Source organism: Aulonocara stuartgranti (assembly GCF_965226115.1).
Source record: "Aulonocara stuartgranti genome assembly, chromosome: 23".
NCBI classification, from domain to species: Eukaryota; Metazoa; Chordata; class Actinopteri; order Cichliformes; family Cichlidae; genus Aulonocara; species Aulonocara stuartgranti.
In genome coordinates, this window is record NC_138958.1 from 34,326,727 (window position 1) to 34,342,415 (window position 15,689).

At 46.0% G+C, this 15,689-nt stretch overlaps 1 protein-coding gene across 1 annotated transcript; it reads right to left on the minus strand.

The window, feature by feature from the left end:
• Positions 1-12,884: 12,884 nt before the first annotated feature.
• On the minus strand, positions 12,885-14,650 carry LOC309700434 (uncharacterized protein). The gene is made up of 2 exons (XM_082523947.1): positions 13,000-14,650; positions 12,885-12,951 (listed from the first exon to the last, which is right to left on the minus strand). Exon 1 carries the CDS (start codon positions 14,636-14,638, stop codon positions 13,331-13,333), a length of 1,308 nt encoding a protein of 435 aa, XP_082380073.1. The 5' UTR covers positions 14,639-14,650; the 3' UTR covers positions 12,885-12,951; positions 13,000-13,330.
• Between the last annotated feature and the right edge of the window lie 1,039 nt (positions 14,651-15,689).

Sequence of the window (15,689 nt, forward strand, 5' to 3'; positions counted from 1 at the left end):
GCAAATAAATGTTTTTTTAAAGCATAAATACATTTGTCTTTTAATACTTTTCTAATGAATAGGTCGATAATCTTCTGTCTCACTCCTCAGAGTGAGAAATACACATTATTGATTTAACACTGGACCTGGTAGTAGCAGATACCTGAGGCCAAGGTATCAGTGTGGTATTAGAAGTGGAAAAAGTTAGACTGGTGTATCCCCAGTTACAGTCCTGGATGCTCATATTAAACATTACCAAAGTGGTTAGAAAATGTGCAAAGTTCCAAAAGTTCAGGCTTCAGATAAACAGCCACTTTTTAGATGTTTTCTTTCTGCTCTTTTCTTTGAGAGTTGATATACGTGGTGTTATCTCAGCTACACGACTATGGTCACAGAAACTCAACCCACCTGTTCAAGAGGGGCAGCCAATCAGGAGATAGTCAGCTTAAAGGGAAAGAGAAGACAGTATAAATAATGCACGTACAATCCTTGACCCCTGTGTTTGCATGAACACTTCTGGTCTTATAGAACTTCATCAGACAACAACCAGCAGTTATAACCTCGCCAAACACTTTGCTCAGTCACTCGACCCTTTGCTATTTGCTTAGTAACTCATTTTTAGGTCGTATTGAACAGAAGATTAGGTCCATTTTATAAATTTTAATGGATATATGAGTCAGAAAGGAGGAGCTAAATAGCTAGTCATAGGCAGGCTTAGCTTGGGACATCACGACCAAATGAGTAATGTCCATCTTTTATACTGTATATGGAGAGAAGTTATCTAAAACGGCTTGTTTCAGGCAGCAGATGAGCCGATGGGCAAAACCAGTGGGAAGGATAAATATAGATTATTTTGAACTGTGCAAAGCCACTAGACCCTAACTGCAAGACAAAAAAACAAACGAGAGAAACAGAAGAGGAAAAGCAAAATAGGCCCCCTTTAAAGGTTTGGTGCAGTTTGCACATGTAAAGGTGTTTATTCAGTTTACATAAAGACGCACTGTGTGAAGTATCAGAAGTCCCATTTGCCGTGACAGATGAGGATACAAGGCCTTTAAAGATTCTGCCTAGCTTTCAGATGCTCTCATCTGCGTCCCACTGGACACCATTACGTTGGAAGATCTAGTAGTGGAGATTTACCTTAAAGAAAAGTGCAGTGACGTCTGCATCAAATGCAAATTCAGCCAACTCCCCTCTCGTCCCCGAACCGTCACAAGTGCGGTAGTTTTGATTTATGACGCCCCCTTCCCTTTTTTTTTTTTTTTGCTCGAGGCTGAAATGGAGCAGGTTGTTTAGAGAGATGCTGCTATTTTAAGATTTTGCAAAGTTGGTGAAAAGTAGCAGCTCAGAGATGAATTGCGAGCTTTGTGATTAAAACTCTACAGCAGCAAACACACCCAGGTGTCCTCATTGGTGCGATCAACAAGTGTCGCCTTGTAAATCTTTTTTTTTTCTTTATGAAAGATGGATGAGCACTCTCTGATGGAATGAGAAACCTCTTTTCACCTTGTTTCGTTTCTTCTTCTCCCGCTCTGGCGCTGTAACCGGTTTGGACTGTAAATACAGCGAGCCGTCGGCCGTTCCGACAAGCTCGCAAATCGTTTCATCGCCTCAAGTCAGGAACATTATCGTCCATGTCCACGCATCTACCTCCTCTTCAGCTGTGCTTGATGATCTGAGCAGAGCTAAAGTCAGTCAGGAGGGCTATGTTTAGAGACAGAGAGCAGAGTTACTATGGAAACAAGGCTTTAGGTTCAGCCATGTTGGGAATATTGAATCTGTTCTTGTGAGAGTTATACAATGAGCTAGACAGACATCAGAAACTCCAATCAATACCAGCAGCCTCCTGCGAGAACGAGGCCCTCGCATTCCTCCGCAGCGCGGTTTTACCTCCCCTCTCCGCTCTGAGGCTCCACCGTCGACGTTTTAGGGTGTCGTCATGTCACGATTTGCCTGTCTGTCAGCCGTGTCAAACGCCTAACTCAGCACATTCTGCCGTCGCAGGAAAGTTTTAAATTTTTCTGACAGCCCCCCCCAACTTCTCTCAGCCTATCAGCTGAAGACGCGCTTTAAACTTTCTCTGAGCCCATGTGGGTGCACGAGTGGGTGTATGTGTATTTCCCCTACGGCTGCTCCAGGTCTCCACTTAATAAGACCGTTGTTCCTCTCCTGTCCAAACCGACAAGCTTTGTGAGTAATGAACATCTCCCAGGCAGCCTTCCAACAACAGCAGGTTTCAGTGTCAGTCCCTGTCAGCAGCCAATGACTCTGATCCGCTGTTTTATTACACCCAAAAGGTGTGTGTGCGGCAGAGAGAAAGTGAGGAAACTAGTGCGAAAGTGTGGCTGAGTGTGTGTGCTGCTCAGATTAAGCTCGTGTGTTTGGCAGAGGGAAAGTGTATATTGGACAGGAGAGGAAGTGGTGTGCATGTGTTTGTCAGAGGAAGCCATAATGAGGCAGCGCCCAGATGAAGATATCTTGCATTCCTCCCAGAGGGTCTGCTGGGTAAAGAGCAGCGCCACAGCCGCGTGACACTGTTTGCGTTGGACAACCTATCAGCCCAGAGAACAACATTACCTCCACGGGTGATGACAGTAATAAAGATGGACTCAAACACCGACCGAGGTTTGCCTGTTTGCTTTCCGTCTAACGTGCTGCCCGCCTTCCTCTCACTTTTTGAAGTTGGCATCAGAGCAAAGAAGAAAAAAATCCAACTTGCTTTTTTTTCCTCCATCAAGTGAAATCGACATCCTTTCCACGGTGCCCCTACCGCATGGACCTTTCTGCAGGTTACATAGCAACAGAGCATACAGTGAATGCCGTGTGGATAAAATTAGCTGGACAAATATCTAGCAGAAATAATCACATGTAATTACAAGATCACAATATAATGTCAAAAGAAGGATGGAAGGGAAAGAAAAACAGCGCCATCTGACAAACATACAAAGCACAGAGAAACTGCTTTTAGTGCTTCTCATTACTTTATGTTATACGCTATGTTATACACATTTACATTTCATCTAAATATGGGGGGAGTTTCACATTATAAGGTCTGGATATCCAAAAGATCCAAAAAGTTCAGGCTCCTCCAAACACCCAGTTTCAGAGTATTTTTTCTACTTTTTGATCTGTGTGATGTCAGTGAGAGCAGATACAGCTGTAACCTGCCAATTCAAGCCAGCCAGTTAGACAAAAAGGTGGCTCCTGCCTCGCTCACACAGGCCTAGAGACTTGTCGGTGACCCCTTGGTGACCTTTGGTTGCTTGGAAAATTTTCTATTCCCTGACCTGGAATGCTGGCAGTGAAAAACAGCTGAAATCAGTCACATGACAGACGCTGATTCATCTGCAGACACATTCATCTGCGCTGTAGTGCAATTTGAAAAAGCGAGCTCACCTTTAAAGTAAAAGTTGTCTTACCTCTGCAACGGAAAAAGGTGCTTTCTGTTTTGCATTACACTTTTCACATTTTCTCTGTTGAATTCAATTCAGTTCAGTTTTGTTGATATAGCACCAAATCACAACAGTTGCCTCAAGCTACTTTACATTTTATAGTAAAGACTCAACAATATTACAAATTACAATCATACAGGTGTATACACCATCAAGCACATTTTATTTAGGCAAACACTTGGTGACAGTGGGGAGGAAAAACTCCCTTTTAACAGGAAGAAAGCAGGTTCAAAAGGCGCCCAGAGCAATCACGAGGACGTTTTGGGTGCAGCACTTTATACCTCTTTGCACCCACTTGAAAACCTCTCACAAATACACACTTCTCCCTAGCAACCAGTGGTTGCCAGGGGAGATTTCTAGGACCACTGGCTCATTTCTGGGCTTGAGTGAATTTGGCTTTAGCAAACAATTTAACAGCAAACTCTAGCAGCCACTCACCAACTGGGCGGAGGAAGACCTCTTCCCTAACAACCATTGGTTACCAGATGGTCATGAACTGATCTCTAGGCCTGGGTTACTTGAGCCTTAAGGGGAGGGGGAGGGGCTAAAAAAAGGCTTGATGGAAAGCACCCAGGGTCAGTATAAGAAAAATGACTAAGAATAAAAATATGAAGCTGGAATTTAGCATATTAGTTTTTTCCCCTTTAAACGATTATTGGGTTTAACATTTAACACGTTTCTTTTCTGATTTAAAAAAGATTATATTAAACCACCAAACCCAGCTTAACTTTTCTTGAAAGTTTTGTGTGTTTATGAAAGTTGGATACATAATTTCTTTAGGCTGCTGTTTTCAAAACCCGAACACATCTGGGGCGCCTTTAGCTTTCACAGTGTTATATCGAATCTTTTAAAGTGGTGTTAATAAATAAACCTAAAGGTACGACTATCGCTACAAGCTAATGTAGCATGCTTTTATTGCTGACCGGTGTCGAGGGTAACACATTACTGTAATCACATTCCATTTGTCTGTAACATATTAGTTTCTTTATACAGCAATCACATTACAGCTACTAATTATACAAATACATCAGTTGTGCTCTGTAGGTATTTAATCTGCATCACTGGCAGGTAGAAATATGCTGACCTCGGTTAGTGCGGCAGATAACACACAGAGGGGAGAGCAGTCTACAAGTTTGAAGAACTGTTTTGAATTTGTTGTGTTCAGGGACGTTTTCAGGATTGCGCAGCTGGAACCAAGAGCAAAGCATCAGGGGGGCGCGGGAAAACAGAATGGTTGATCAGACATAAATATGGTGCAGAAAATTGATGTAGAAAACAGTGAGGAAGGTGCACTTTCCAGCCTGTGCCTTCATACAGATGGTATTCATGAAAAGCGGGACCGCACGAGAGTTTAAGATGCTTTTTTATGTGTGTCAAAACAAGGATTTAGACCTTTAAGACTTCATAATCCTGTTTAAGTAGCAAAAAATTACAAAGGTTTAATACATTATACGTAATAGCCCTTTTTTCACACCCATAATCCTGTTGGTTCATAATTCCTGATTAATTATTTGTGTATGACTTTAACGTGCAGCTGGAGATGATTTGAATTCATTCTATAAAGCTGGATAGCTTTATCTGCAATAATACAGCATATATGTATATTTTAAAATCTTCAAAAACCATAAATAACTAAAGCTTTCAAATAAATGGCACAGAGGTTTCAGAGCAGAGTTGCAGAGATTACGACATGCATATTCATCCACTGCTGGAACTAGTCCTCCCCAAAAACAGTATTTACCTGTGTTTCTGTAATCGTGTGATGTTGTGATTGTTGGTTTTGGTCTCAACTCATCAAAATGAAGAAGCCATTACTAGTGTGAAAACAGCACATTTCCTCTGCATGTTAAAGCTGCAGACACATTGGTATTCGTAATGTGGGTCAGAGGACCTCCAGGGGCTGTGACAGGGCTCCTGGGGCTCCTCGGCAAATTGAGAAATAGATTAATATCACTGCAACTCAATTCCATAGGAACTTCTGCAATTACAGATGTTACATTAAGTGTAAGGATGATTATTGCAGTTTTAGCTTTTAGTCTCAGTTTCATCTCCCCGCAGGTTGAGGGGGTGGGGGGGTCTGTGACATGAAAATGTTTGGCCACCCCCCCCGTTCCAACCAGGCCAGACTTTACGCTAAACTACACAAATCATTCGTAATTCAATCACGATTTGCATTCAGACAGCACGGCGTTATATTTGGCCCCATTCCACTGGTTATTCCATTTCAACCTCGCCTGCCCCCATAATCTACTTTGGCCTTTTCAGCTGAAGGAAGCGCTTCTACAAACCCAATCATGTGTGACAGGTGTGATGGAGAAGGGCCAATAAAAGCCTGCACAGCGCACTGCGTGCGGCCGCCGGCTCTCCAATCCGTGGCTGAATCCTGCTGTGGTTTGATTCCTGGCTGCCATGCTCGCCGCTGTGATCCCTCTGTGTCTGTGACCCTCCCTGCCCTTCAGCAAGGAAAAGGAAATAGATGTGAGGGAGGCTGTACCCCGCTGTTCTCCTTCAGGAATGAAAAACAGCCGCGGCACAGTCTCTGTCTTGCCAAAGCACCTCTGATATTCTGTCATTTGGTGGAATGTGAACTGCAGAACCTCATTATAGAAAAGGAATGAACCTCGAGTCAGACCTCCGCAGTGTTGTGTTACAACACCGAGGAAGCTTGTATTCTAAAAGGCTACACCCGTATCGCCTAATTGAACTCTGGAGTCGGCATTTAGGAAGCGGTTCTTGGCTTTAAACAGCCCCAGCCAGAGAGGCTTTTGTCTTTATTGTCATATTATCTCTTGGGATGGTGATAAGATGATTAATCATTTCCCGCTGCAGCAAGAAGGCTGGCACCGCTCGGCGGAGCGCGACGCCCTGGGTGGAGGAAAACGGTATTATGGCCCAGGTAATTGGTGGAGGACCATCACTCATAAGCGATCTAATTAATCTCATTAAAACACCCTCTCTGCTTGCACAGAGGTGTTTCTTGAGGAGCGCTGCAACAGAAGGCGTTTTCCCCCCGAAATGGGTTTATCCATCCTGATAAGTGTCATATACGCACATGATGTTCTGAGAGGAGCTGCAGCTGAAGCGAGAAACAGAAAATCGATACAACAATTCCATGTAAACCTCAGCCGGCTATTTTCAAATGTCATTCAGCATAGTAGGAGATGTGCAGTGGTGAAAGGATGCTTTCTCATTGCTCAGCTGGAGGTGGCTTTTGTCAAGTCCAAATTCTATTTATTCAAGATGGCTCCCTGGTTGTCTCCCAAGATGCATGGCATGCTGCGGATTAAGAGCAAAAACGCAATCAATTCACCCAGTGGGAGATCAGGGGAAATAACAGATAAGGTTCTTAGCATAATTCATACAGTCCCCAATCTGGGCTAGGATTAATGTATGTCTTGGCTGTAGTTGGCTCTCATTTGTATGTTTGGAGCTTGCGTGGGGCTAAATTGGCGCTTCATGTGGCCCATTACAATCAGGCTTTGTTTGGAAGGGCCCCAGCGAGGACTGGATCTGACCGCATTGTTTTACAAGGCATCTGTATCTAATGCAATTTAGGACTGATGTAATCTCATCTACATTTCAGGATCTGTTACACAGTCTTCCATCTTTTCAGCAAGCCGTGTCAGCAATTTAATCTGCGCTCTACCTCTTAGCATCCACCAGGTTGGCCATGACCTGACTAGGATTAGGTTCACTGCTTACGTCACATATGCTAGTAAATCTACCCCATAATGTATTTATGGTTTTTTTTTATGATCTGCCAGAGATTTCTTCCTGTTAAAAGGGAGTTTTTCTTTCCCACTGTCGCCGAAGTGCTTGCTCATAGGGGATCATATGATTGCTGGGTTTTTCTCTATGGTCCCTCGCTGTTTCACGGATTTTTTTGTGCAATTTTGCATGCTTTTTTTCCCCCAGTGTATTGTTTTCTGCATCCTGGTTGGCTGTAGACCATTGTCAAATAATAATAATAATAATAATAATAATAATAATAATAACTTTATTTATAAATTGCTTTCAAACAAAATCTCCTCTGTGCCGGTACAGAATGCGTTCAGCTTGTCAAATTTACATAACTCTTCGATCGCTACAGTGTGACTCTGAAGTGCTGTACTGTGTGTTTGTAGGTTTTCTCCCCAACAAACACAACAATGTCGACAAAATGTTTTGCACTATCAGAGGCACATGCAGTAGCACACAAAAGGCAGAGGAAGATGCTAACCATCGCACAAGAAGTTGGACTTCTGGACATGCTAAAGTAGAAGTTACAGTATATTTCAGATTATAAGGCGCATTAAGCGAAACAAAACAGTCAGATAAGTCAAACTTTACTCAACTCATTCTTCTTGCTTCGTCTTCTTCCGTACCATTGATTCATTAATGTTGAATTCTCTGGCAGCTGCTCTATTCCCATGTTCTGGACCTGAAAACAAGGTTTGATCTTTGGTTTCATTCTCTGTTTAAACAAGAGAGAAAAGTGTGAAAATGTTCACGCCTGTCTGAGAAAAGTGTATAAAGTGTGTAGTGAGAGGTTTTTCAGCCTTAAAACATCTATAATAATTGTAAAAACAAAACCTCGCTACTTTGCGGATTTCACTTATCGCTGGTTATTTTTAGAACGTAACTCCCGCGATAAATGAGGGACCACTGTATTGTAGGGTCCACCTTACAATAAACAGCACCTTGAGGCGACTGTTTTTGTGAATTGGTGCTGTATAAATAAAATTGAATTAGAAAACTGAATTGAACTACAACATATAAGCACGTAGCTCAAATGTAACCCCTCACTCAAACCAGCGAAACTCCCCTTTCTGTCGTTTTAAAGATGTTTAACTACACTTTTAATCCAGATTAATAAGAAACAGAAGTGCAAGTTCAACAGTATATCTCAGCTTTTTTACATGATAAAGAAATGTTGCACGATGCCAGCCCAAATAGAGAAATCTATATTCATAAAATAGTTACAGTTGCTCACTGCCCAGACTAATTCACATTAATTCATTAAAAAAATGTTCATGGTTAAAAAAAAAAGCAAAGATATAAATCTGGGTGATACTGAAAAAACAAGAATTTTGCTGTGTTTTAATTTTGTTTATCTAATAATTATAACTAATAATTGCTTTGGTGTAGCATGAATGGCAGTGTGGGAGGTCTTTCTCAGTAGGAAAAGCTGTAAAAGCGATGAAAACACATTTCCCAAGGGCTCTCTGCTGGGCCGAAACTGGCCCCCGGACCTTATGTTTGCCACCCCTGCTCTAAGTGGTTGGTGATCAGATGCTAAGAGATTAAGCAGGATATTTAACCTCTTGAATACCCAATGAAATATATTCCCCGAATGCATAAAATCCTTGTTTAAAAAAGGGTTTGAGTCATTAAAAAAACATGCATTTCATACATTAAGATGTCACATGCTGTCCTGGCAGCACTTGACACAGGGGGTAGAAAGCCGCAGGAGGCTACGGTATTGCTATTTTCCCCTTTCATGTAAAGCTGCATTCAGAAGATTGAGATTGAAAATGGAAAGCCGAACAAAACGCCCTCCAACAAGTTCCCTTTTCATGAAGCCTTAAAAGACATCTTTTCATCTCCCATTTCGTTTGGCGGCCATTGATCAGCCATCTTTCACAGATTGCTTCCAGACATCTATTCAGCCGCTCTGTCGCTGCTCAGCGTGCCTCTATTTCATAGGTCTTAATGGCAAGGTCTGGCTATTGTGCCGAGATTAAAACCTGAATTGCAATCACTTAAATTGACAATAAATTCACAGGAAATCATCTCTGTCGGCACTTGTGAAAAGTGAACCGGCTGCAGAGACGTTTACACAGAGCACAGTGATGCAAAGCTGGGTTCATTTCCAAATTTAAAGGGGGGCAAAACAGGACTTCTCTTGCCTCATCCTGTAAAATTAGGATCTCTCTCTTTTTTTTTTTTTGGAACAGCGCATGAGCAAGAAAAAGGTCATGTCAGTCTTGTGACAAGAGTGACAGGTCTGGGGCATCATTACTGAGACTTGGAAGGTCTGCGTAAGCACCTCTGGTCACCTCAGGAGAATAGATCCCCATCGTGCTGCCGCCGGCCTAATGAGCACAGTCAGCCCTGCATCTAATGAGGAGAGGGCGATTGCGACCGTCTTCCATCAGCCCTCTGCTCTGTCGGTACAACATCCCATAATACCTGAACACACGGCGTGAGCAGCTGAACAGCACCGGATATCTTGTCACACATCAATGAAGAAGCAATACGGAGTCGGAGAAGGGATCTGCGAAATGGCCTTATCGCAGGTCCAGAGCTGAAAACATTGTGACTAGGTTTTTTTTTTTCAGGTTAACTTGATATTTGTCCACACTTCTACGCGGTCAACAATATCATGTGATAGCAAATCTGAGCAGGCTGCAGGAAATATATGGAGCCGCTATTCAGTTGGAGGTCTGTCCTGCTTGTTTTCAGTTCACAAGATTATATCTAGTCCCTTTTTTAGGTTCCTAGTTGAAGAGTTTGTGGATTTTTGGACTGAGTGTTAGAAATGTCTTAAATACATTTTTTGGGGGGGTTGTATTTTCAGCCTCTTTGAATATGTTAGTCTGGTTCCTATAAGTGAAGCTGGACTACCTGACTTGTGTTCACAACACAGCTTAAATTGTGTATTTTATTGGCATTCAGCGGCAAAATAACCCCCACATTTAAAGGTTATGTTTTCATCGGGGTGTCTGAAGACTGGAGGAGCATCTTTAGGTTGACGTTGGTACAGACATTGGTTTTGGACTCGCCCTTGGTGCTGATCCAGATCTACGATTATCCCCTCATAGACCTAATTATAATCCTAGCAGGAAAAAAAAAGGCCACACAGTACACACTTCAGTTCAGAAGTTTGGGATGAGTTTGATGAGACCAAGTGGCAAGTTTAACTTGAGTCTGAGGTGTTAGGAGGATTTCTTTGGGTGTTAGTCTGAGAATTGTTTGGCGTTGGCAAAGGTTTTAGCGCTTTGTGGTGAGAAAAAAAACTCCAATAAAATGAGAAATGATCTTTTTTTGGTCAAACACAGTTATTTCCATTGTGTAAATGTACGCCTGTTAATACAATGATGAGCAGTTGGTGTATTAGGGGAACTCACAAAGAGTTTGCCTCCTTTAGTGCGAAGGGTTCATGAAGGAACACACAAATACTATGCTCAAATTAGTTGGGGGCATAAATTCATCAGCAGTGGCTGAAAATACGAGTAAATGAAGCCGTGAAACCGGTCTGTCATCAATCTTTCATCATATATCGTAACGTGACTTCCAAGTCTTGCAAAACCAATTATACCTGTATCACAAATGTCCGCAGAAATTTATTGATAACTACTTTCACAATTGGCTGTTTGAGTGGGTTGCATTTGGCCACTCAAGCATGGACATCTACACACCCACACCACTTTGTGTGTGTGTGTGTGTGTGTGTGTGTGTGTGTGTGTGTGTGTGTTCAGTTATGCCAGTTTTTCCAATTGCTGTGTGAGTGGGCTGGTGTAAAAAAAAAAAAAAGAAGAAAAAAAAAAGGGGTGGGAATGGCGGCAGGGGGGGATAGCAATCTTAGCCATCATCCCACACAGAATTATTCTATGTGATGGTATAAATCTTATTTAATTATGTGATAGCGGCCAGGTTTGCCAGTCGGGATGAAAGGAGTGAGGTGTTCAGATATACCTGGAGACGCGAGGGCTTTTTCAGTAACTTGGACAGTTTTAAGATGCGGCGCGAGCATCGGTGCTAATCCTGCGAGTGTAAAAATCGAGTCAACACCTTGCCAGTGTTTATATAAGTCCTCACTAGCAGATAATTCATTTTTTAAGTCATTTTTCAACACATGATGTCCTAGATTCGTATCTGGTATATTAGAGGTAACAGCAAGGCTAGAAGCAAATGACTAACAGGAACTCTGGTGTTCGCTGCCTGATAGCAGCTGATCCTGTTCGCTGTCTGACATTTGTGACTGAGTGTGACTGGATGGAGTTTAGTGTGATCAAATGTCTGTGTGTAACAAAAGAAAAAAATGTGCAAAAGAAAGAAAGCAAGAATTTCTATTAGAACTGCAGTGACGTCGTTGACAAAAACTGAAGAAAATAAAGCCGGATGCCATAAGTGCCAAACAGTTCCTTTAATGGCCACATGAGGGCTTGCACCAAAAGCAAGTCACTTATGTCAGCCTCAATGTTAAAAGAACTAAATACACATAATTAAAAAGCCTGTTTAGAGTAAAATACTTTAGTTTCTCTTTTCATAACAACCAGCCAATCGTCTGCTAGGCCTCAACCCCGATAATTCCAGTCAATGAACTGAACCTCTATACTTTGGGCTTTTGAAGCTTTGTTGGGGCATTTTAATCAAATTATGGGACAAATTATCAACTGCTATGATTTACAAACCAAGATTGTTATCAGAGAACTTGGAGAACCCCCAGTCTCTGGGTTTCCTTCAGTTTTGTAGGTGATGCACACAAGTTGCGTTGGGTGTCTTTAATGTTGGAACTAACAATAAAACCAGAACCAGTACTGGTACCTGGAATTCAGCAGCCGTACCCAATGGTACGTTTGTTTGGTACTTTTCAGCACTCATTTTGGCACAATCAATTCAAATAATAATAAATTCAATATAATTAATTCACATTGCAGACATTGTGGACGTCAGGGTCACAGTTATGTCCGACTGTAATTGGTTACGGTTAAATATTTGTTTGCCTTTTTTTTTTTAAATGCAGCCATCATAGTAAAAGAGCTTGTGGAATACACCAGGCAAAGACACACGCACACACAGGTAGGTACAGCCAACTTCCACATTTATTCAAGTGTTGTTGTTTTGACAGCTGACTCAGTCACACAGTCTGACAGCTCACGAGCCCAGCTGATCTCTCTTCTGGCCGCTCCTCCTCGTCTCACTATAAACACAGCGGAGGGAGACCATCATCAGTCCATAAACAACATCAGCTGTTCTTACCGGACTCGCAGCACCGCCCTGTTGAGCCTTCCGCTCCACTCCTCCCCTGCAGCTGCGCCCGGGGCCACGCCTCCGCCACACACCCCCACCGCCCGTTCGAGGCCGGGGAGCCGTCCGGCCGAGCCAACTCCCCCCCCCCCCCCCCCCGCGAGCGAGAGAGGAAATCGGCCACTGCCATCTGCGCCCCCGGCCTATGGATCACCTTGAACTTAAAGGGCTGCAACGCCAGATACCACCGGGTGATCCGGGCGTTGGCATCCTTCATGCGGTGGAGCCACTGCAGTGGGGCGTGGTCCGAACAGAGGGTGAATGAGCGTCCCAGGAGGTAATAGCGCAGGGAGCCGACCGCCCACCGGATGGCCAGGCACTCCTTCTTCACGGTGCTGTACCGGCGCTCGCGCTCTGCTAGCTTCCGGCTGATGTATAGGACAGGGCGGTCGGCCCCCCTTACCTGCTGGGACAAAACGGCTCCCAGCCCTCTGTCTGAGGCGTCAGTCTGCAGAACAAAAGGGAGGGAAAAGTTAGGAGTGTGAAGCAGCGGCTCCCCACAGAGAGCCTTTTTCACCTGCACAAACGCCGCCTGGCACGGCCCCGTCCACTGGACCAGATCCGGGGCACCCTTTCGAGTGAGATCGGTCAGGGGGCTGGTTAGCTGCGCAAACCCCGGCACAAAGCGACGATAGTAACCCGCCAACCCCAAGAACCGTCTCACCTCCTTTTTCGTCCTGGGGCGCGGGCAGGATGCGATAGCCGCCGTCTTCTCCACCTGTGGACGCACCTGCCCGCCCCCCAGGTGGTACCCCAGATACTGCACCTCCCTCCGTCCAACCGCGCACTTCTTCGGATTGGCCGTGAGCCCCGCCCCCCTCAGGGACTCCAGGACCGCGGCCACCCGCAGCACATGCTCCGCCCAGGTGTCGCTGTGGATGATCACGTCATCCAGGTAGGCGGCAGCATACGCTGCGTGCGGACGCAGTACCCGGTCCATGAGACGCTGGAAAGTGGCCGGGGCCCCGAACAGGCCAAACGGAAGTGTCACGAACTGGTACAAACCGTAACGGAGTGGAGAAGGCCGTTTTCTCCCTGGCCTCGGCAGACAAGGGAATCTGCCAATAGCCCTTGGTTAAGTCCAGTGTCGTGAAAAAGCGGGCCGTGCCTAACCGGTCCAGGAGCTCGTCGACCCGAGGCATGGGGTAGGCATAAAAGCGTGACACTTCGTTCACCCTGCGATAGTCGACACAGAACCGTATAGACCCATCCTTCTTCGCCACCAGAACGATGGGGCTACACCAGGCGCTGTGCGACTCTTCTATTACTCCCATCCTCAGCATTTCCGCCAATTCCCTCTGCACGATTTTTCGCTTGTGCTCCGGGAGCCTGTAAGGCCGTGAACGCACCGTCACGCCGGGCTGCGTCACGAAATGGTGCTCGATGAGGGACGTCCGGCCGGGCAGGGGGGAGAACACGTCCGCAAAACGCTGTTGCAACGCGACAACATCCGCTCTCTGGGCCTGTGTGAGATGGTCATCACAAGGGAGGGAGGTGGGAATGATAGAATTTGGCACCTCAGGCCCCAACTCATCTCTCTCCTTCACCAAGCTCACCAGAGAAGCGGTTTCAACCTCTCGCCACAGTTTGAGGAGATTGAGGTGATAAATCTGCGTGGCTCCTCCCCTGTCCGACCGAGCGACCTCATAGTCCACGTCCCCGACTCGCCGTGTGACCACAAAGGGTCCTTGCCACTTGGCGAGCAACTTCGAGCTGGAAGTAGGGAGTAACACAAGCACTTTATCTCCCGGTGAAAATTGCCTGAGCCTAGCCCCTCTGTCATACAGGCGTTGCTGACGCTGCTGAGCCTGGAGCAAATTCTCCCGTGACAACCTCCCCAAAGTGTGGAGTTTTGCTCTCAGGTCCAACACGTACTGAATCTCATTTTTGGCGGGGCTCGGACCGTCCTCCCAGCTTTCTTTAATCAGGTCGAGCACCCCACGTGGCCTCCTGCCGAACAGCAGTTCAAAGGGAGAAAATCCCGTGGAGGCCTGGGGCACCTCCCGCACTGCGAATAACAGAGGGTCTAGCCAGTGATCCCAATTGCGTTCATCCTCGTTAATGAACTTCCGAATCATGGACTTTAAAGTCTTATTCAGCCGCTCCACCAGCCCGTCAGTCTGAGGGTGGTAGACGCTGGTCCGAATAGATTTAATGCCCAGTAATTCGTACAGTTCCCGCAGTGTACGAGACATAAACGACGTGCCCTGGTCAGTCAATATCTCTTTCGGGATTCCGACTCGGGAGATGACCTGAAACAGTGCCTGCGCCACACTCTTTGCAGAGATGGTGCGCAGCGGAACTGCTTCCGGGTACCGCGTTGCGTAATCCACCAGGACTAACACAAAGCGGTAGCCGCGTGCACTCCGGTGAAACGGCCTGATGAGGTCCATGCCGATGCGCTCAAACGGGACCTCAATGAGGGGGAGAGGGCGCAGCGGCGCCTTCGGTATGGCCGGCTGGTTAACAAGTTGGCAGTCCGGGCAGGACGCGCACCAGCGGCGCACATCCGCTCGGATGCCCGGCCAATAAAATCGGGCCGTTATTCGCTCCAGAGTTTTCTCATAGCCCATATGCCCTGCCATGGGGTTATAGTGGGCCGCCTGGAAAAGCGTTTCCCGGCGGCCCTGCGGCACCAACAACTGGGTGTGTGTTTCCTCTGTCTGAGTGTCACGACTCACTCGATATAATTGGTCGTTTAATAAGACGAAACGCGGGTAGGTCTGCGCGGCCTCAGGGCGCACCACGTGACCATCAATAGCCATCACTTGGTCAAAGGCTGAGCGTAGGGTGCCGTCACGAGACTGCTCCAGTGGGAAATCACCCATGGGGAACACTTCCGGGGCCGGCGGAGTCTCCCCCCCGGAGTCAGTGTCGGACGACCCCGCGTCACCGCTGAACGCCGCGCACACGCTATACCCCGCTTCCGGTCGTGATCGCACCCCCGCGTACTGTCCCAGTAGCTGATGAAACCCCGGCCAATTGGTAACCAGAATCAGGGGGTGCGACAGGCGCGGGCTAACCGCCGCCGTTACTCTATGCGTTTTGCCCTTATACTTTAATAACAGCGGCACTATGGGATACCTGTGAACGTCACCATGCACACACCTCACCTCCACCCATTCTGCCTCCAGCAATGCCCCGGGGCGAACCAAGCTTTGGTGTACGAGGGTCTGCGTGCAGCCCGTGTCCACCAACGCCTGGCGTATACCCCCTCGAGTCCTTACCGGAATACTGTATGTCCCT

What these genes read in the sequence shown, in the direction of transcription:
- LOC309700434 (XM_082523947.1), bottom strand. Translation starts at nt 14,638, where the DNA reads ATGTCTCGTACACTGCGGGAACTGTACGAATTACTGGGCATTAAATCT.